This window comes from Pagrus pagrus (assembly GCF_965226575.1).
Source record: "Pagrus pagrus genome assembly, chromosome: 7".
NCBI classification, from domain to species: Eukaryota; Metazoa; Chordata; class Actinopteri; order Spariformes; family Sparidae; genus Pagrus; species Pagrus pagrus.
In genome coordinates, this window is record NC_140191.1 from 16,845,796 (window position 1) to 16,867,916 (window position 22,121).

A 22,121-nucleotide genomic window follows, 5' to 3' on the forward strand; every position below is an offset into this window, starting at 1 on the left:
GTTGCTAACAGCGCTCTGTGACAGACGCACTGTGGTGAATATTGCATCGATGGTGAGATATTTTATAACCAAAGATTTTAACCTTTTACCTGGCATACATTTAATGAACATTGTACACCAGCCATACTGCTGTCTCATTAATGCATATATTAAGCTGCTTGGCTCTGTTTAGTCGGCTCTCCGGTAACAGCTGGTTATTTTTCTATTTACATACCGTGACTCATCCTGAAGTTGCACAAAAAGCGAGAACCATGCTACCAGCGGCTGAGAGCAACTCTGTAGAGCCACTAGGGGTAAATCATTATTTCTATTTCAGTATTCTCTTAGGAGGAGGATGTCTTTCCGGACAGACGGTCACGAACTCACTCTTCCCATAAACGTAGCTATACCACGCTAACATAAAGAATAACCCAAAATAGTTAATTGTCAGTTTTTCTGCACAGATATTGCCAGCTGAAGAAGTAATATTCTTAAAGATATGCTACAAACTTTGACACCTGTTAACCCTCAGCCACTAATTTAAGTTAATGAAAAAAGAGGAATCTCTTACAACAACAACAAAAACTGGATAAAGAACACTTCAGTGATACTTGATACTTAAAAACGTTATAGTAGGCCATACACAGTCTGTTAGTAGCCCATACAGTATGCTATACAATGCACGTATAAAGTACACATCACCAGGCCCTCCCTTCTGCCTTTGCCTCCTGGTCTTGAGATCTCATATCTTTGTCATAGCAGCAGCTCTAAATGTCCAAACTGTTATAAACACCACTTTAATTATTCTTTTCCCCTAAGTAATGGGGGTTAAAGAAGGGGTAAATCATTATTTTTTAATTTTGCTCCTACTATGTATAGTTTGTATATAAAATATTTAAAGTGCCATCTGATGTGGGACTGTTTCAGGCTATTATTTTAGAGAAAAGTGAGTTCTGTAAAACCCTCAGGTTGCTGGGTTTTAAATCCTGAGTGTGTTGCAGGTCCTGTGACCTAACACCTAAAAGTAGTGGAATATGGCCCTCTAGTGACCTACTCTTCAACTACAAGGAGGTTTTAAAAATAGTTGATGTGCATCAAATTGAAAAAAAAAAGGAGCTTTAATGACAAATACAAAAACAGGGAACTCATAGGAGTGTCAATATCTGTATGTTATTTAGGCATAAAACAGCATTATTTAAACCGTTTGTAATCCCTGTGATGAAATTGATAATCAAGTTGCATTAACTTAAAAACAACCCGTGCAAAATATATTCTTTAAGTGTTAGTGATTTCTGATCCATACAAGTTTAGAAACTCTTATTTTGCTAAGACCTACATCTGCTGAAATTAAAGATGTCATGCATTAATGATCCTGAAAATAAGGGTGTCTGTTCTTAAAAGTTTGAATCGCTCATGGAATTTTACAGCCACAACAGCTGACGATGGGGCACAGTAATTTCCTCTGTATGGTGAAAATACCACTGGCAGGACTAGCAGGGATGACGTTATGGAAGAGTGCCAAAAGGCTTGGACACAAAACTCCCTGTTTATGATGTACTCAGTGAGTCACAGGCTGTTACAGACAGTACATTGAGTTTCAGAAGTCAACAGAGTGGCAATTCAGGAATAGAAGATCTGCTGCTGCTATATATTACTACGAGAAGAGAATTGTATAAGCTATTGTACATCAGACCATATTGCGACAAGCAATTTGATTTTTGCAGAAATTAAACAAGAACAGTGGTAAAAACACAATGCCGAATACATTATCTAATTTGGTGTAGAATATATATCTTAATTCCTCCCTACAGAAACATGTTGGCAATAACCTAAGCAAGCAGCTTCAATGACTTGGATGCGTTGTGGCTGCACAGACATGATTACTCCTTGTGATTACTCTCCACCAAGTGGCATTTGTGCCATTAAGAAATTTAAAAAAGCAGTATGGCAAAGAAGGACAATTTCCGTGAGTGAAGGCTGGTAATGGGGGTCTTGTGAAAGAATGTGGGTTATGCTCACCAGGCAACTTTCCAGGGTAGTCTCACATTTCAAGGCGTTGGATACAAAGAGAAGAGAGAGGGAGTAGGCTGTGGCTGCTATGTTGATGATTTTGGGTGTAGGTTGGTCGCCTTTGCTGGGGGTAATCCTCCTGGATCTGTCCCTAAGCCCTCCGAAGGCCACAGTTACCTCCGCAGAAATACTTTCTCACTGGGGAGGCAGAGGTGGAGAAGGGTTCCCACAAATTAAATTAAGAAGAGAAACAGTGGAGAAAGGAGTAAATGCATAGATGGAGAAAACAGATGCACCCTCACATACCTCCACCCCTCTTTAAAACTGCACCTTGACCCTGTGTTTACACCCTTCTTGTTTACAGGACCCCTTGTTCGTGTGTGTGAAAGAGAGTTAGTATGTACTGTCCGGAACCTTCTGTACTTTCTTTTGGAGCTTTTTGAAGCTTTTGTCAAGTTTCTTTGTTCCAATATTTTATAATATATATATATATATTTAATTCATTGCTCCAGTTCCCTCCACTAATAGAACAGAATTCCTTGTAATTGCTCGAGGATGCCGAAATATGAGCAGCAATCCTTATGGTGCATTCACATATAAAAAAAGGAATTAAAAAAATAGAAAAAGACATTCAAACTAGTCTAACCTAAGGTTTGAAGTATACATACATACATGCAAACATACATACATGCATACATACATAAATACCTATGTACATACACACATAGGTAACCCACACTTTTTGGGATGGCTGTTTTATTGCAATGAAGTTGCTCACCACAGCCAATGCAAAATGACAATTAAACATGCTGCCAATTAAATGTCTGCATATTAATGGGAACTGCAAAGCTCATGGCATTCATCGCTGACCCACTATCTGAGAAATTACATGATCCTTAGTGCCCAGGTGCCAGCTGTGGCATCCTGCACAGCGGTGAGACAGCCACACTGACATGCATGCAGGATCATTTCTCAGATTCTCCGATGTTGGGCTGCGCCCCTGTCTGTTCAGCCGTCGGGATGAAGGATAGCAAACAGCTGGACAGTCGGGGTCCTTGGATGAAAGTGGTGTCACCCACTGGGTCATTCCCAGCTGCTGGAGGACAGTGGCAAAATGGGAGGAGAATTCATTGTTTCCCACCACTGATCCTGCAAGTATTGATGTAGAGCAAGAGACTATTATTCAGCAGATAAATCCAACTATTTGTCTTATACTAGCTCCTAAAAATCAAAGGGGGGGTAGGGATGATTAGACATAAACAAAAAGAAGTCCAAATATTTTAAGAAACATTCATCTCTATGCTGCAAACTTCATGGAGACAAACACCCAAATACATTGTGGTATTTGACGAGAAGTGATGTGGGAAACAGGTGAACAGAGAGGAGGGAAGTACTTTGTGCTTCGTCTATAGGGGAGACATTTGTCCTCTGGGCCAAACAGTAAACTAAGGAGAGGTTCTGAAAAATGCTTTGAAGTGACAAATAAAAATGTGAGACTGCGGACAGCTGTAGATTTATGACGATGACAAATCTGCATATAATCTGTGCTAATCACACCGGCCTTGTTCCTGGTTGAGATAAAAGCTTCTCCTCTTTTTCTTTTCTTTTCTTTTTTTTCTTTCTTTCTTTCTTTTCTTTTTTTTTTAAACCAAAATTCCTGCCACTATGCAGGACATGTTACCAGAAGAGTGGGAAAATGCTCAGTTGTTAAAGCTGCATTATGTAGTTTGGGAAAGAAACTGTAATCGAAGAGAAAGATCTTCATTGACTGTTTTTTAAAAGCCTAAACAAACTAAATAAACATTTTCTTGACGGAATAAACTGAATAAACAAACTGACCTTAAAGGACAACACAATTTCATACTGTTTTAGTTTGTTTATATGTGGCGGACCCTGCCACCTTTCTAGCTTCAAACCGTGTTCTGGGGATCTTATTTTCCTTGAAAACAGCTTGTTTATTCAGTTATAGAAATGAGTGTCTTATTACCTCCGATACCCAAGTTTAAATTTCTTTAGTTTACAGCTTATTGTTCCCTCTTAGGGACCCGTTGTGCTGTTGCCATTTCCCCCCCCTTTTTTTTTTTTTATCACTGGCATTACAAATCCTGTCTGAGCCCTTTCTAAACCACCGGATACATAAGGATACATTCATTAATAACTTTGTAATCCATAGATTATGGTTGTTGCACAGCACAGAAACTGGTGTGACAAAACCAAACACCAACTTAGTGAAGTCCCAGCCGATGACAGTGACTGGTGTGCCCAGTAGATGGCACTGCTAACATTTTAAATAATCCTGTTTGTGCACTTGTGGACGCTACAGGTGCTATTTTTAGGAGGTGCATCATCGCAAACTGTGGTCTTTCGATGCAGCTGTCATAGCATTCATATTTTGCGATTGCATGTTATGCAATGACAAGCAAATAATAGCCTCTTTACAAGCAGTGAGCTACTTCATAGAGTAGCTCATACCTCTATTATCATAATCCGCAGTGCATTCAAACACTGTTATCTAAAGAACTCAAAATCAAAGCAGTTTAATGTATTAAAACTGGCTCAATGTAAGATAATTTAATATCTCAGCTTTGCACAATGGTGTTCAGCACCAGTACTAAAAGTTGTCAGCAGATCAGTGTGCTGCAGGTCTTCTTCACAACGGGAGATGACTGATGAGACTAGTGCACCTGCTGAGGACAAGCAGTGGCCGGAGCTGCCCTCGTCTGTCCATCACAGAGATTATCAGAGGACAGTGGAGTGGGCGGAGTGTTCAGTCTGCCTCCACCTTGATTTTATATCGTTCCCTCTCTCCACCAAGTGAGACTATTTATAGCTCAGTCGTCATACCGCCGAGTCCAGACCGCATCACGCCTGTCCTCCAATCTGAGCAGGGCAGCAAACACTCAACCTTGTCCTCAAGGTACACAATTAACGTTTCCTCTTCTGCCTGCCTGTGTTTAAACATGTGAGCAAGCTAGTACAACTTCGACCTGTATGTATGCAAAGTACTGTGTGTTTCTACACATGTAATGAATATTAGCAAGTGGTAACCTCATTTAAGTTCATGTATTAGCTATTTTATGCAATATATGACTGCTAGGGCTTTTATATATAATGATATTTAGTGTTTTAAAGGATAATTATGTTTTTCCATCATGCTAGCAGTATGTTTTTGAACAGAAACTAGCAGGAAAGCACAAGTTTGCTAAGGTTAGCGCATTAATACTTGAAATAACGGTTGGTTATGCGGCCACAGGTGGTCGGTTTTTCTATTGTGTGAGTCCGCCATTAAAAGTGGACCGGAACTGTAAGCAGCTACATTATCCAAAACCACAAGAGTGGAAATGTGTTTTTTTTTAGCTGAATGACTGACGGACCTCGCCATCACCATCATAGCTTTCGCAGACTGTTACGTGTTACAATATAGGAAATTGAAGTGCAGACTGCCATCTATAAATAGACCTGCTTACGGATGTATGATCTCACCAAACCTGGTTAGAGTGTGAAAGTCTCAATCAAGGCTGCATCACCCTCTGTCACGGACCACACATGACTTGATTTGACTGATTTGAATACTTTAATAGAGCGATTAGATGAGAAACTGAATAGGGTCTAACAATCTCTTGTTACAGTGAGCAGTGAGATTCTCATTTGATGGAAGACATATCTGGCCATTTACTTGACTTAAACCACTTAATATACTCAAATACTCCTAGTAAAAGACCTACATTCAAAATTTTAATCAAGTAAAAGAAGTATCAAGCGTCTAAAGTATCAAAAGTAAATGAACTCATAATGCAGAATGGTTTCTTTCAGTGTTATATAAGTATACAGTTATATCATTATTATTGATGCATTAACATAAGCAGTATTTTGATGTTGTAGTTGGTCAAGGTGAAGTTAATTCTACCTGCATTACACATTGTTGAGTATTTTAATCATATGCTATATACTTAAAGAGATCATATTATGCTAATTTTCAGGTTCATACTTTTATTTGGATGTCCTAGTAGAATAGATTTACATACTTTTATTTTCAAAAAACACATTATTTTTCTCATACGGTGCATTGTTGCAGCATCCCTTTTCACACTGTGTCTTGAACACTCTGTTTTAGCTATACAGTGAGACATCTCGCCTCTGTTCAATCTTTGGTGAAAGTTGCACATGAGCATTACTTAACGGGCAGGGCGTAGCCAATCAGATGCAGAGTAGGGCGGGTCATGCCGAGCAAGGTAGTGTGATCTAAAATAACGCTGCTACAGCAGTAGCAACTGTATGTCTGCTGACTGGCTTGAGTGTATATATTTTATAATAAATATACAAAAAATATATTTATAAAACACCTGTTACGTAGTGACGCACGTAAGTTACGGAAGTAAAGGCTCGACTCCAAACCAGGAGTTTCAGGCAGTGCAGGAGCAGTGTTTTCTGTGGGAGAGAGTAACTCCCTTTGGCGTGGACTTTGGGCTTTTTCACTTTGCAGACTTTTTACATGCACAAAAATGCAACATAACACAATAAATGAAAGGCAAAAACCCCAAAAGCATAATATGACCCTTTAACAAACCTTTACATGTATCTCAATCTGAAATCAACCGCAGTAAAAAGCACAATATTTCCCTCAGAAATTTAGTAGAGCAGAAGTGTAGACAATACAAGTGCCACAAAGTTGTAGTAGTAAATGTACTTGATTACTTTCCACCACTTACTACATTGTGTGGTTGCTTCTGTATTTTATTATACAACAGTGGTTCTCAAACTCTAAACTGACATAAAATTAGATTTTGGACCCCTCTTTGATACGATTTGGTTCCAGTGTCCACCATATTTTTTTATTTTTTGTTTTTTATAATTTTTTTATTATTGAGTGTCCACCATATGATGAATGATGAATGATGAATTTTTAAAAAGTATTTAGCCTAAACTCGCAATATAAAATGTTTCTATTTAAAATGATAAAAGCCTGTTTGTTTCTTTTTCTGTATTTTAATACACTGTAATTGCAACATGCAGGGTCAAGAGAGATAAGCATTTAACTGTTCACTGTACAGATACAGAAGAACCCAAACTTTAAATACAAAAAGATAAAGACATGAACACGGACGGGTGGAGCTTACTTTTTTCTGTAATATCTTTTGAGATGCTAGTAACTACTGTAAATGAAGGTTTATTGACAGTGCAGCTGTAATTAGGGTTAAATACTTTAGTTTGGTTCTCAGTTGTTTTGCTGGACACCATGTCACTCCAACAAAAACTCTGAGCAGATGCATTACATGTGAAATGACTCTTGTATGATTGCTTTGCTGACCAGTGCTCTTTCCACAGGTGTCATATGGTGACAACATTTCAGTCTTCTCAGAGCAAGGTAATAGAAAAACACAAGAACCACAAACCCTCCAGAGTACACACGACATTTTCACTTAGACGGTGACACAAGAAAAACACTGCTCATACTTGACATGAAAGCCTCTCACAGCCACTTCAAATGACCCTTCAGCTGTCTTTCCATTTCAGAATATTTATAATATTTTTACATTAGACTTGTTCTTGGCAGGTTAATGCTCACAGATGTCTGCACTGCTCAGATGGCTTGAGGGGGCAGGTACCATCTGAGCTGTGTCAGGGAGAGAAAGTCATTTTAACAACACCTTACACTTAGCCTCACACATAATTTCATAGTACCAATGAATGTGTTAATGAGACAAAATGTTTTCGATAGAGCAAATCTTGGCAGGCATCTGTGAATTATTCACTGGACCTGATAAGTTGGCATGTTTGGCCATACAATTGGCGAGCAGTATTCACAGAAACAACATGTTGCATGAGATCCCTGTTGTGTAATGCATGTCAGCCATAGTGGATTATTATTTTTGCTCTGAAGTGTACGTCTTGCAGAGTTGTACCAGTAAAAATACTCTATAGCCTCCACAGAATAGTCACCCGGCTACTAGCAGAGATGACATAAGAGGTGAGTGTGAGCTTGTGAATCGAAGTGGAGAGAATACAATGCCTCTTCTATTTTTTTTTTTCGCAACTTAAGTGATGGAAGTGATGAATTGCGCGTTGTCACTGCGGATTTATTTCCTGTGTTTGTGTGCCATCCTTGACTGACCGTGACAGTGTGAAGGCAGCCGTCATGTCAGTCACGCAGCAGATATGGCACAGAATGAATGCTGTGGGGTTTTGTGCTGGGTGACGTAAAATATGACATGAAAAAATGATTGAGCCAATCTTCTGCCTCAAATGGGCACAAATGAATTGTTGGAAAATCACAACTCTAAGCCTTTGTGTATCCAGCAGGTGTGTGCCGGTGTTTCATACGTGGGTGTCTGTGTAGAGGTGTACCCATGTAACAATATATTCAAATACACAGATTAAAGACAGTCATAGGTAGAATAGCAATAGGATTACTTACTTTGTGAAGGAGCGACCATATTACTGACATATGATGTTGTCAATACATAGTTGCATTTGAATAATATCGTTTTTGCTTTTTATTTATTGGCATAAATAGCGAGGGTGGTATGTTCCAGTAGAGAAACTAACAACCTCCATTTTTTAAAAGACATCTTCCCAAAATAAAACTGAGTTCAATTTTTTTTGACATTTATGACAGATAATGTCATAACACATTTATAGTGTGAAATGAATCTCACACTGACAGGTTGTTTTATCACCGTGCCTTCTATATTTATTTGTTTATAACACTTTTAAAGCACTTATCAGCATGGCAGGGTTTCATTGTATTAGCCTCAGAATATAACGTATTATGAGTTTGAGATGACCAGGTTATAGCTGTTATAAGTGATATATTAAGCAGAGGAGTTTAATTTATTAAATAATAAACTAATAAATAATGAAGAGGACCAACCAGTCTTTTATAGCTCACAGTAAATGCCTCTTTTTTGACATCATGACTCTTTCACAACTGGTGTTGCTTTATAATTCATGGAATTCAGTGCTGTTAAGGCATTATGGGACTAAACTCATAATAGAGCACATATGATGGCATACTGTGAAGCAATTCCAGGTTGATGCTCAAAAGACTCATTACCCCAAGCTCATAATGTATCATAGCTTCTCAGATACAGTTATGATGTTGCTCAATTGCAATGTTCTCATGTTGCATGCATAAAAACTATATTAAAACCAACCAAAGCATAGATTATTGCCAAGTGGCATAAAGTAGTGTGATGCCATGATAGGTAAAGATCTTAATGTTCAGTCTTAATGTTCTGTCATGATGTACATATTTCTTGGAGGAGGGGGGCAATTTACATAATTCAGCATGATCCAAAAGACTTAGAAACAGCTTTTGTAATGAGTACCCGGCACCCAGCGTCAGCCAGCATAAATGTTCTTTAGCTGGATTTCACACTTGGAAATAAGCTCTCATTCTATCCATCATTTCGCTTGAAAAAATGACAGATGATTAATAATTATATAATTGTATAATTTCCCCAGTGGTTCAAATTGCAGGAACACTTAGAAAATTCTTAAAACGAAACACCAATAAGTAAGATTTGTCTCTTGAACATACATCTCTTGTGATATGTTTCTCAGCTTGGAGTTGGTTGTTGTTGACACCCTTGAACTATTTTTTGTGCAGTCCAGGATCTATTATTGGCTTTGGCTCTAAGTGTTTTCTGTTCCATAACAAGATGAATCCCCAACATGGCATTAGGTTACCAGGCAACAGTGTACACTTCACTGCTTGGTTATAATTTTCTTTGTATAGTTATGATGTTTAATAGTAAGTGACTACATGGCAGTCGGCCAAATTTAACCACTGTTAGCAGAGCCCGTAGAGCCTGATGTATGTCAGGAGGCGTAGAGGCTTGCAGGCTATATTTGGCTGCTATGTTCCCTTCAAAGAGACGAGTTCTAGGACTGGACTTGACATTTCTCTTAGACTGGAAAAAATGGGTTTGGGTCAGTGAGTTTTTGCAGGAGGAGGGGTGTTGTTGATGCCCAGAGGAAGGTGCTGGTCTCTGTCAGCAGTGGCTCATTGTTATGTTCTCTTTATCGGTACAATACAGGATGCTTAAATGACAGCATAAAACGAGCATTTATTTGTGTTGGAATAAAGTACTGTCATTATTAAAGCCTGTCAGGACTTTTTGCCAACAGATTATTGTTACTGTAATGCACATAAGGTACCCATAAGAGCAGGATAAATTGTACTTGTATGTATTTCTGTATGTTTGCTCAGTTTTATGTTTTCTTATATGTCAACATATCATGTTTTTTCTTCACTTTGGGAAAATTCTCTAACAGCTTAGGCTCATATAACCCTTGTAGAACCTGTAAAATACAGTGTCAACAACTCAAAACAGGACATGTTTTTCTCGTTTTTTGAGAAGGTGACATGTTGGATATTACCCCGGGAACCAGACAGTTCTTCTGAGCTCATGTTTTATTTGCTCTGGCAGATGTGTCTAGTCCCCCTCCATGTTCAGACACATTTTTCCACCCAACCTGGCCCGTGTCGGGCCAATCAGAACTTGGGGCAGGTCTGATACAATGACTGACAGAAGAGTGTCACCAGTCCAGATTTAAAAGGTCACATGTCATACATTTTGCTGCTCTAATTGGTTGCAAGTGTATCCAGTTGCATCCAGTCTACAGGTCTGTCCTGGCTCACAAAACTCAAATCAAACTGTCAAAGTAGGCAGTGCTGATCAAATACGAATCTAGATTTTGCTCCTGCATGCCTATTTCTCACCTCAAATGTTTTAAAAAACACATTTTAGTCTACTGTTTAGCTGTTATTTGAGAATGTTGGCAACCAGGCTACCATTTTCTTAAGCTTGAAAATGGAAGAACTGCCTCAAATTGAATGTGTCGTTTAGCGCTATGTCACTTATTTTGTTGCTCTGATTGGCTGTACGTAGACCCAATCGCCTCCAGAGGCATTTTAGTTTTTAGGCATTTTAGTCTGTTGACATACCCCCATGGAAATTGAAAATTAACTGAGAAGGACCAGTCATGCAGTGTCAGGCTAGCTGGAGATACCAGGTTAGGACAAATAATGATATGACAGGATGGCACAATAAAGGTTTTTTGTAAGTATTTTGAGTATTTTGGTAACATCTCTGGAGTAGTCAGGACTTGTGAGCCTCATTAATCTGGCAGTGGCACAATATATTTACTGGTGATGTTAGAAATCAGTCATCAGCTATGCAGCTACGGTTCTTGCTGATGAAGTCCACTTGAAGCCTCTAGAGTCAGTCACTGATTGTTTGCATTATTAGCAAAGACTATTTTATCCTCTGAAATTAATATAATTCAATATTTTACAATGCTCCAAAGTTCTGTTTTTGATTAGTCTCCGTTGAGTGTGTTGTATGTGTTTTGAGATTGAACAGAAGCAGTCCTGGCAGTGCAGTTCTGGGCTTTATCTCAGTGTGTTCTCATGAAAAATAAATGGAGAATCATGTTCACACCTTTATTTATTTTGCTGTTCTTGGCTGCTGCCGCTCCAGTGGAAGTATGAGACATTGTGCAGACAATCTGAATGTATCCCAGGTGCCACAAAACTGTCCGTACTTAAATAAGTTTTTCCTCACTCACACTCTTAGTGTTTGTTGTTTCAGTTCTTTTTTTGTAGTTACATGTTATTAACCCGTTCAGGCAGGTGCACAGAAAACATTTTAATCAATCTTTAAAGCAGCCTGATGGTGTATCTTTCCTGCATGGTGAAAAAGTCAGAGGTGTTTGTTCTTCACAGTGCAGAGTTGTGGCTGGGACTGTTTGTGAATAAAGGAGTAGGCAGTGCGTTATGTGTGAGGAATATTTCTCTCTCTGTATAGATAGTAGGAGGAGAACAGTGGCCCAGAGGGGGGAATCTGGCTCCTGTTGCAGCTGAGACACAGAGCTTGGTGGGTTTAGTCTGGTGTTCTCAGTGTTGTTCATCCAGCCCCACTGTAGACCCCTGGGCTCTCAGGGGGGACCTACTTCCATTTGTTTTAACTTCCTGTCCAAATGGAGTTGAAGAGATGAATCATTCATGTCTTTGAGAGGCCTCTTGTGTGGATGAAAAATGGGGAGCGTTAAGGCTCCAGCCTTGAGTATTCAAGATGGATTAACATGCTATGCTTTTTGCTAACGCAACTTCCATTTGCATTTTTTTATTCTTTAGTTCAAGTCAGTCAGCAGAGATCTTTTAAAGGCATGCTATTTTTCACAGTTTATTTTTACCTGAAATGTGTGTGCGTCATTCTCCTGCCTATCTACTTACCCATCTGCTTATCTGTCTGTCAGTATGGCCAATGACAGGCGCCATGGAGAGTGCCCCTGCCCTCACTCCATCCTGCTCTGTCAAATCTGCATCGTAAAATCAGTGAAGGTGATAAATGAGCCGTGCTTCAGACTTCTTGGTATGCCCAGCCTAATGGGCAGATTGTCACTTAACTGTCACAGGGTGGGGCTTTTATCCCTGATGGCAGAAACAGACAAACTTCACAGGCCCACCAGTTGTCACTCCATGCCATCCCATTATCCTCCCGGGCCCAGACTGCGCCGTCATGCGTCATGCTAAACATCTCTTTGTTGTTATCTTTCATCTGTGGGTACCTGCCACCTCTCTCAGCCCATCCTGTGAGTTATTGGACTGCAGGAGGTCATGGCCACAACCCCCTCCCCACTTGGCGTGAAATGTGCAGAACAAACGGATCCAGGAATTACACAGAGGTTGGACACACTGGCTGGATATCTAAGAGACGAGTCCTCATAAAGGTCTCTGTGGCCAGATAGGTGTGAAAGGGTTACCAGCCCATCTGTTTTCAAAAACAGAATTTTTTACCGCCTTTGAGGTGACAACATTAGGAGCATTCTCTACATTCTCCCTTTTAGCTTTGGATTATATTATCTCAGCAAACTTGTGGACAAAGCCTTGAAAGCTACATCATGATCTCTTTAGAACAGTAAATCGATGTGGAAACTTTTTACTCAAGGCCTTTGAGATGTATTTCAAAGCACAGAATAACATTAGTGAATGGCATCTTGTATCAGTGACAGGAGAAAAAAAAAAGAAGAATGAAGATGAATGCTCACAGTTTTAGGCCTGTTTTGCATCTTTAAAGGTAGGACTCCCCATGCTTAGTAGTTATAAAGGAAACACTGATGTGCTGAACTTCATGTCATCTTTTGTTTTTTCACACACAGCTTTGAGGAGATCACATAGCTACAACAGTCTTTGTTTTTTGCTGGTAATATCCTTTATAGAAGGGAGACAGCCACAGCTTGTTAGGCCCTGTGTTATTGAGGGGGCTGGGTTGAACAGTCAGTTTGGTTACTGGATCCGAGATGAAAGGCAGAGGTCAGGAACGCTGCAGCCACTCCCAAGCACAGCATGGTGGCATTGCTATGTGGAATTGTGTGCATGTGTATGACTGTATGTGTTGCATGTGTGCGTTTGTCTGTGCATGTGTGTTTGTTTGCAGAGTGAGTGTCTTGGTTTGTATTTCTACTGTATCTGTGTTTCTTGGACCTCTGTGCCTTTGCAACATTTTCTCTTCTCGTGTTCAGTCGCTTTAGCAGTGTGTTTGCTGTGTGTCAGAGTATTTGTCTTCCTGCTCCTTGGAGTTTGCTTTGGAAAGCTGACAGTATTATCTGTAGCATCTCTACTGGTTACTTCAGTTCTTGTTCCTGTTTTAATCAACCTGCAGGGTGCACTGTTGCTGAAGGATCCACCAGGGGTTTTTACCCCGCTTGGACACTGTCCCACAATTACAAGTCCTGCTGCCTTAGTTACTTCTCTGCTCTCCAGTCTCATTTAAGCTGCTGAAGCTCACAAATAGGACTAGAAACAAAAAGGAGGATTTGGATTTTGTATTATGTTCATTATTGCCACACATGCAATGACACAAACCACAAAGCAACATAATTGTGTCATTCTGATATACAAGTGATTTGACAGATCTAAAATGTAGAGAGACATCCATTCAGATTTAGTGGAGAAAAAAACATGAGAATAATTAGACCTAGGGCTGCAACTTACAATTATTTTCATTGTAGATTAATGTAAAAACATGATCATATTCCTGATTAATCGATTAGTTGTTTGGTCTATACAATGTCAGAAATAGTACAAATATTGATCAGTTTTTCCTAAAGACCAAGATCACATCCTCAAAGGATTTGTTTTGTCCACAAACCAAAGACATTCAGTTTACTGCCATAGAGGACGAAACAAAACAGAAAATATTCACAGTTAAGCAGCTCCAATGAGAATATTTTGACTTTTTTTTCTTAAGATATTACTCAAATTGATTAATTGATGATGAAAATAGTTGGCAATAATTTACTAGTCGACAACTGGTCAATTAGACAAGGAATTGTTGCAGCTGTACTTAGACCACACAGAAAGTTATCAGTGATTGAAGCAACTCTAACACTACAATTGTTTGCCCGCCAAACTAGCGAGATGAACCCTCACCCATACCTTTTCCCTCTCAAGGAAAAAAGGAAATAGGGAGCTGTTTGACTTCTTTAGGCACTCTCATAGGAATTGCAAAAGTAGAACATTGGAGTTTGTGTAACATAAGCCAGTAACTTCAACTGCATATGAATATTGTTGCTCGTCAGAGGGAATTTATTTGTAACTGTGGTGGAAAAATGTATATGAATATGATGCTGTAATAAGATCCAGAAACTCAAGGTCACCCTAGCCAAGCGTTTAAAAATACATCTGGAGCCCCTCCAGGTTTATGCATATGGAGCAGACCAGACATTACCATTGTAACAGAGGTGGTGGGTGCACTGTGGGGGCATTTCCTGGTATGCACAGCACTGCCTTAATAATCAGAGGAAGAGCTATTTTTCAGAGGCATTGTTGCGTCTGAGACCTTTGAGACACCACAGGAGGAGAGTGCTGTGACTGTGCTGCAGTCAAGTAAAGAAGTGGTGGCGTAGGTGGAAGTGGCTCGGACAATAAGCGTCAGCCCACCCTTCCCATAGTAAACTTGATTTCCTGCTGCACTCTTTTAGACGGACCTTTAAAATCCATGAATGGAGCTTTTCTTGAGTCTTTAAAGGTCATTGACAAATCCAGAATAGCAGTCAAGCAGTAAGTGTGATATGTTGTTAAACAGCTTCAGTTTTCATTATGTTACGTTGCTGGGTACTTCCTTGATAAGTGTGCTTAACATATTCAGGTCACTGAAGTGAGATTTGTCCCTTTAAAAGAAAATCTGCTACTTGGGTGAACACTGCCTGTACTTTTCCTGTGACTGAAATAACAATGCTGGTATCTTGCCAAAGGACAAACAAGCCTGATAAAATGTGTTTTCTCAAAAGCTGTGATAATACCAAAAATACATATTTCGTTATCATATTAAGATAATAGCCCCAAGGCACTTGGGAGGCATGATGCTATGATTATCCACTCATAAATGGTCTCGACTAGCAGGATGTGTCCTGGAAGGATGCCTCTGAACAGAGAACCTTTGTTTTTATTAATCCCTCAGGGATTTTTTAAGGTCAGCTAAACTTGGCTAGACTCCATCAAAGTCACATGTGACTGTTTGGGCCGCTGTGTTTTTTTGATACAGATGAGACATTCAACTTCTGCAGGCATTTTAGTGATGTAGGTCTGAGAGCCACTGATGCAATGATTCTGCACGTGGTGGTTTCAAGCAGAAAAGTTCCCTCTGAATCCTGCTTCATGTTCAATGGTTAAAAGCTCGCCAAAATGCCAGCTGACATTAAGAATGTTCTTTCAAAGGCTCTAATCAATGCTAAGCCTTTTGGTGTTTGAAAATCTTTTGAGGATCAATAGTTTGTGTTGCTTTGACAGAAGGTGCTGGACAAGGGGGACAAAGTGGGACATAAAGTGGGCTTGTCATGACAGAATGTAGGGTGAAAGTTGTACAACAACAACACGGTCAATTTGATACAAACAGTGGATCAATGGTTTCCAGCAGAGATGAGCACATTGATCAGTAAAAATACTGAGCGCTGCCCTCTGTTTCCAGTGTGCCTTTGTGCTCCACGTCTATTTTTAGAAAGCCTATGGCAGCAGATGAAGGCACGGCATCAGGGACCTATTCAAAGTTAGAAAGTAAACTGACCTCAAGGTCAGTGCACAATAAGTGAATGCTTTGAAATTGCTTTGAAATTGTGTTTTTGCCTTTTTGGAACCCTCTTACGGTTCAGCCTGTCTCTCACATCTCAGATAGAAGGTTCACAACAGATTAATGAACACATTTTTCTGAAAGGTTTTTTACTCTTAAGGATGTATGTTGATTCATCTCTCTCTTTCAATGGCAGCATCCCTCTTCTTTTTATATTTCGTTTCTCTCACAAGAGATACACATAATGCTGTGTGAGCTCCATCTGTTATTATTAGCTGCATTGATAAACTTTGTTGGCAATGTGTCAAGATTAAGTACCAAACATGACTGCCTTTAAATGCTTTTTCATGTTATTTGATCCAACCTGTTAAGTGCATTCTATATCACCCTCAAAGTCCAACAGGAAATACCACAGGACGCCAGACAGAGTAACCCAATAAAAGCGAGAGCGCCCAAATCATTAGTGAGGAAACACGCTCACATAACACATCCAGATGTACAGGCTAATTGGATTTTACCATCAAATCAACAGTTGTAGTGCCTTTGTGCTTTTATGAGACTGACCGCAAGGTAAAGGAGGGAAAATGGGCTGTTTGAAGTGACAAAACTTTACCCGTGACTTTTAGCAGGGAAAATGGCTGAGCTTGGTTGCCAACAGATCATGCTGTACTCCACATGCACACTGGAGCAGTGATGTGCCACGGCTTCACTCCCTAAATTGATCGAGGACCTTTTCCACAGTTGGCAATGGTGACTCATCACGGGCTGATGTAAGAAAGATGGCGGGCATTGAGGTAATTGGTGTGGAGAGGTAATTTCCCTCCTGCAACAGGGCTGCCCCCAGAGCTGTGGGGCAGCCACAAGAGAGAAGAAAGTCAGGGGACAGGAGGGGGGTTGGTTACGTCACAAGTTGCTGTTAGTATGCAGCCCCTCTCCTGAGAGGAACATCGTCTCTGACTGGAGAAATCAGCACCTGACAATGATCACATCCGCCACAGTCCTCCAAGGACTGGCATGATGAAACTCTGCATCCACACAGGCAGGAAGACAAGCAATAGGCATTAAGTCAGAGAGGATAAAATGAATTAAATTTTTGTAAAACAGATTCTGAGAAATGTGTCATGATTAAGATCATGTAAGAGGACTATACAAGTCCCCCTGTGATCAGATTAGTTTACAATAGACAACCCCCGTCTGAGATACATGAGGGCTTTGAAGTTCAGAGGAATACGGAAACAACAAAACACGGCTGACTCATTCCCTCCCACACACGGATCATCCGCTATTAAAGGATAAGTACCGTTTTTTACAACCTGGACCTTATTTCTGGCAACAGATATGGTCATTTACTCACCCAGATAACTTTGGTGTCATTCGGCGTCGTTCGGACGAAATTAGATCCAGTGTAGCGGCGATATATCCATATAATGGGAGAGACGGGGCAGCGACACACAGCCTCTATATAACACATTATCTGCCACGAAACTAGTTCATTTCATCAATATTTTGTTATGAAATGCTAGCGCTATTAGCCTCTGAGTCCGGGCTCGTCCGTTATCAACATCCGGGGTCTGTAGGCTGATCTACTACCTCTGACCTGGAAGATGTCGTCTCTGAGCTGCGCGCGCACCCGCGACAGCGCGCCTTGTTTACCTGTAGCTGCTACTGCTAGTTTGACCCCGGATGTTGATAACGGACGAGCCCGGACTCAGAGGCTAATAGCGCTAGCATATCGTAACAAAATATTAGTGAAATTAACTAGTTTCGTGGCAGATAATGCGTTATATAGAGGCTGTGTGTCGCTGCCCCGTCTCTCCCATTATATGGATATATCGCCGCTACACTGGATCTAATTTCGTCCGAACGACGCCGAATGACACCAAAGTTATCTGGGTGAGTAAATGACCATATCTTTTGCCAGAAATAAGGTCCAGGTTGTAAAAAACGGTACTTATCCTTTAAGGGGAACAAAACATTTTGTTGCCGGATCAAATTAGTTGTAAGGAGCGGTGTTTGTCCAACCCTTGTATCTGTTGCAACACTTAAGTTCAGCTCCCCTCCTTCTCCAGTCTGACTCCCTGCTGGGTTTCATCATGCACAGTGTGTCACAAGGCAGCAGTGCTATGGTGATTAAGCCACAGAACTCGGGAGTTGATTTGGAACTGGTACAGTAATTGTGGTTATGTGAGTAAGCCTATTGGGTAGAAAAAAACAAGGCCAAACAAGTTCTGACCACAGTTTCTCAAAATATAGTGGAAAGAGCTGAAATACCATGGCAGGAAGTATCTCTTTGTTATATATTTCTACTCCCAATAGATCATTTAAATGGACTATGTTGGATTAAATAACATAATGATAATATGTGTGGATGCATGTGTATCTCTTGCTCTTTAAAATGGGCTATAACGGCATTTCATTTGAATTTTGAAAGTGCTTGTGGCACTTCACTAGTCTGGCCCACTTGTTCCCTCATCTCTAATGTTCCCCCACTCCATGTCGGTGCTCTGATGTCAAAACATACACACATGCGCATACACAGACACACACAGCGACTGTGTTTGATATGAGGGAGGTGACAGACAGTCGAGCCCTGGCCCCGGAGAGCAGAGCGGAGTGGCTCTCCAGCAGGGACGCTGACGTTCACACTTAAATGCTTTAATAGGACTAAAGTAGACAAAGGCCGCCAGTGACGCAGTAGGAGCTATAATGGGCTTGCCACATTGCAGGTTTACTGGACCCTGCCTATTGGACGGAGCTATTTCCAATCCCACAATCCCTCATCAGCCTCAGGAAGCTAGTTATAAATAAAAAGTGTAGGTTAATCGCTGCTAAATTGCCCCACTAAAATGTCCGTCTTCTTTTTTCTTAGGAGCAGTAGGGCAGGTTGACCGAGGTTCTTTCGGATGAACTAATTATTCACTTAGACAGATTAATGAGTTTGATTTGTAGGGCAAAATAAAGCACAAATCTGTGTATCTTGTGCAGAATATTCTGAAACAAGCAAATAAAAAATAGATACATTTGATAAATAGGGATACAACTAATGATTATTTTCATTGTCAGTTAAACTTTTGATTATTTTCTCGATTCATCGATTGGTTGTTTGGTCTATAAAATGGTCAAAAATGTCAATCACTGTGTCCCAAAGCCCAAGATGACAACCCTTAAATGACTTGTTTTGACCACAACAAAGCTATTCAGTTTACTTTCACAGAGGAGTAAAAACCTAGAAAATATTCACATTTATGAAGCTCCAATCAGAAAATCTTGACTAAAACAGTACTCATTAAGTACTCAGTACTAATTAATCGATTATCAAAAAAGCTTAATTTAATGGTTGACAAAGAATCGTTTAATCGTTGCAGCTTTTAAGACAAAAGTAATCCACATATGAATGATTGGAACTACTTGGCTAAAATAGTCTCTGAGTTTGCAACATATAATATTTTTTTATTGTGTAATAGTGGAAACACACAGTTACAGGAACATTGCAAAATATATTTTTTGACCTTTTATTTTCAGGACTTGGTCGAGATTTAGACTAAATCACACTGTCATGTGTGTCATATAAATAGGGATTCCATTGTCATGCTAATTGTCATTCATGTGACAGCCTTAGTTCCTCTTTTGATCAATTATGCCTCAGCCTGTGCTGAGGTCGGCCCACAGGGTCAGAGCTTGCCTGCTCTGACAGATACTGTGACAGATGGAGCTCTGGGTCTTTAGCCATCATTACCTTGGACTTGAAGGCTTGTTATCTCTCACACCATCTTATCCAACTTGAATGCCAAAACTAATTTACGAAGATCAGGCGTTTGCTAAATCTGTTGCACTATAATGTGTCACTAAGGGGAGATTGGATAGATTTTCCACAGTGTTCTGTGACTATCTTGTTGAAAATCATTCTCTCAGCCAGAGTAAACAGGGAGAAAAGATATTTCATTTTGATAATTAATTAGAGTTTTGTGATTATAGAGAATTAGTAAGGACTGAGAACAAATGTATGCACAGTCCGTTTGTTGTCTCTGTTTATGAATAATCAAGTAGCACAATATCAAACATGGGTAGTTGTTTTATGTCTGGGGCGAGCCCACAAGCTGCGTATTTCCCCCTTGGCTTCTTGGTTGTGCTGTGATAAAAGGATCGAGGGGTTAAATGTTTGTCCAGCTGAAACAACACAGTAAAACTCCTTCTCTGTGTCTCTGTAGCCGAGTCGTCAGAGCTCAGGACCTAAAAATAGCCGTGCTGGCTCCACGCCCCTGGCTGGGGGACAGGTCAAATTATGAAGGAAGATGAAAAATTTAAAGGCACAGGCTGCTTGGCCACAAACCCAACCCTGCATCAGTGGTCAGATAGAACATTTGACTTGACTTTTATGGGCTGGAGTCACATTATATTAACTATGGATCTTATCCAGTTTGGGATGTAATATTAATTGAAAAAATCCTACTACACAGCTACTTGGTGCTTAAAATTCAGTATTCAAGTTCTTGACATGTATATGTGTTCTATAGTGCTTTGTTTGTCATTTTCAAATCCACCATTATACAGTATCAAGGGTGTTTCAAGGAAATGGGATGTGTAATCCTGAAGAGGTGTTCGTGACACAGTTTGAGAGGTTTATGTAATTGCGATCATGCTGTTATGGCATCTTACAGTTGGCTTCCTTGGCTAGCTGAAAGCATGCTTCCTGAGTAGCAGTACTGCCCTGGATACACACTGAACCCCACACGTACACTAAGCTAATGCAGTGTGAGCTTACACTCTGAGTCTTAAATGAACACAGTGTTCAGTTGGTGTCTCGCTTGACTTAACACATCTTGTTGGGTTTTTCACACATGAGGTTTTTTACCTAAATGCTGTTGCATTTGTGTTTGTTGAAATAAATCATCAGAATTTTTGCCAAAAAAATTGTAAAAACACTGCATTTTATATATTTTTTAAATCGCATAAAGGACCAGCAGCCGTTCTACAAACCTTTGACACAATATATACTGTGCAGAGGTTAACTTTACATGTGCCTCTTGTAGTACATCAAGGCAGAAATGGATCATTCCAACCCATGTACCTGAGAGAACAAAATGAAGACATAAATAGAGTGAGTGAGAGAGACTGGTTCAACAAATCAGAGAAGAGAGAGAGATAGAGGAGGGGGGGATCAAGCCTCCATCTGCAGAGAGCGAGTCAGGAGACATGCCTTCTGGCAGGAGCTGAAGAAGACAGCTGTGTTTGGTGTGGTATTTTTAAACGCATCAATGCTGCTCCAATCCCCGCGCCTCGCCTGACCTATTTTTAGCCAGGGCTGGCCATTGTTCTATTTCTGTCACCTGTGGGCCACGCAGTTGTTGATTCACATGCAAATGAAGCCTGCTCCCTCCCTGGCTTGCATTACTGCCTCAGCGAAGTGCTCGGTGCACAGTACACGGCTTTCCTAGCAACTCAGCTTAACATTTTTCTCTGTCTCTGCTTAGACACTTAGCCGAGGAGGGAAAAAAAGCCACAGACTGGATAGAAATAGGGAGAGAGGCAGATAAGAAACGATAGCTGGTCTTGTCGTCTTGTTCTAAAACTGTGTTAGGACCAGACTGAAGCGCGGCACCGGGAGCATAGCAGCCCTGCAGAGAGAGTGTGCCGTTTGTGTTATTGCTCCACAGTGAGAGTGGTGTATCAGAGGAGGAGGCAGAGGAAGGGAGAGAGTTGCCTGTTGTCGTGGTCTCTCCCCTGAGTGGCTGAGGGGTGGCTCTTGGTGACAGGAAACGCAAGGCTTGCAATGAGACTTGAGCGCTGAGTGGAGTATGCTGCAGACGATTTACGAGGGCGAGTCAAGTTTCTCCACAACAGAAGGGCGCGTTGGACACCAGCAGTTTTCCAGCCAGAGCAAGATGCACAACATGAACAACTCAGGTGATCATACAGCCCGGTGTTTCTACTCCTTTTGAGGAATCTCAGTTTTTATCCCTTTTTTTCCCTCCCTCTTTGCATTCCAGTCTCTGTCCCTCCTCTATCTCTGAATCTGTTCCTACTTCTCCGCTATCTTCTGTGCCTCTCTCGCACACA

General features: G+C 40.5%; 1 protein-coding gene across 3 annotated transcripts in view; it reads left to right on the plus strand.

Moving 5' to 3' along the window:
• Positions 1-16: 16 nt before the first annotated feature.
• The window catches only part of hdac9b (histone deacetylase 9b), a 45,709-nt gene continuing 23,604 nt past the window's right edge, over positions 17-22,121 (plus strand). Inside the window, exons 1-2 of one of the 3 annotated variants that reach the window (XM_084356923.1) lie at positions 17-52; positions 7,315-7,354. In XM_084356923.1, coding sequence (XP_084213049.1) covers positions 50-52; positions 7,315-7,354 — 43 coding nt within the window. In that variant the 5' untranslated portion in view covers positions 17-49. Of the gene's footprint in view, positions 53-4,724; positions 4,907-7,314; positions 7,355-21,359; positions 21,969-22,121 lie in introns of those variants that run through there. The other 2 variants (XM_084356924.1, XM_084356922.1) reach the window with 2 other exon arrangements.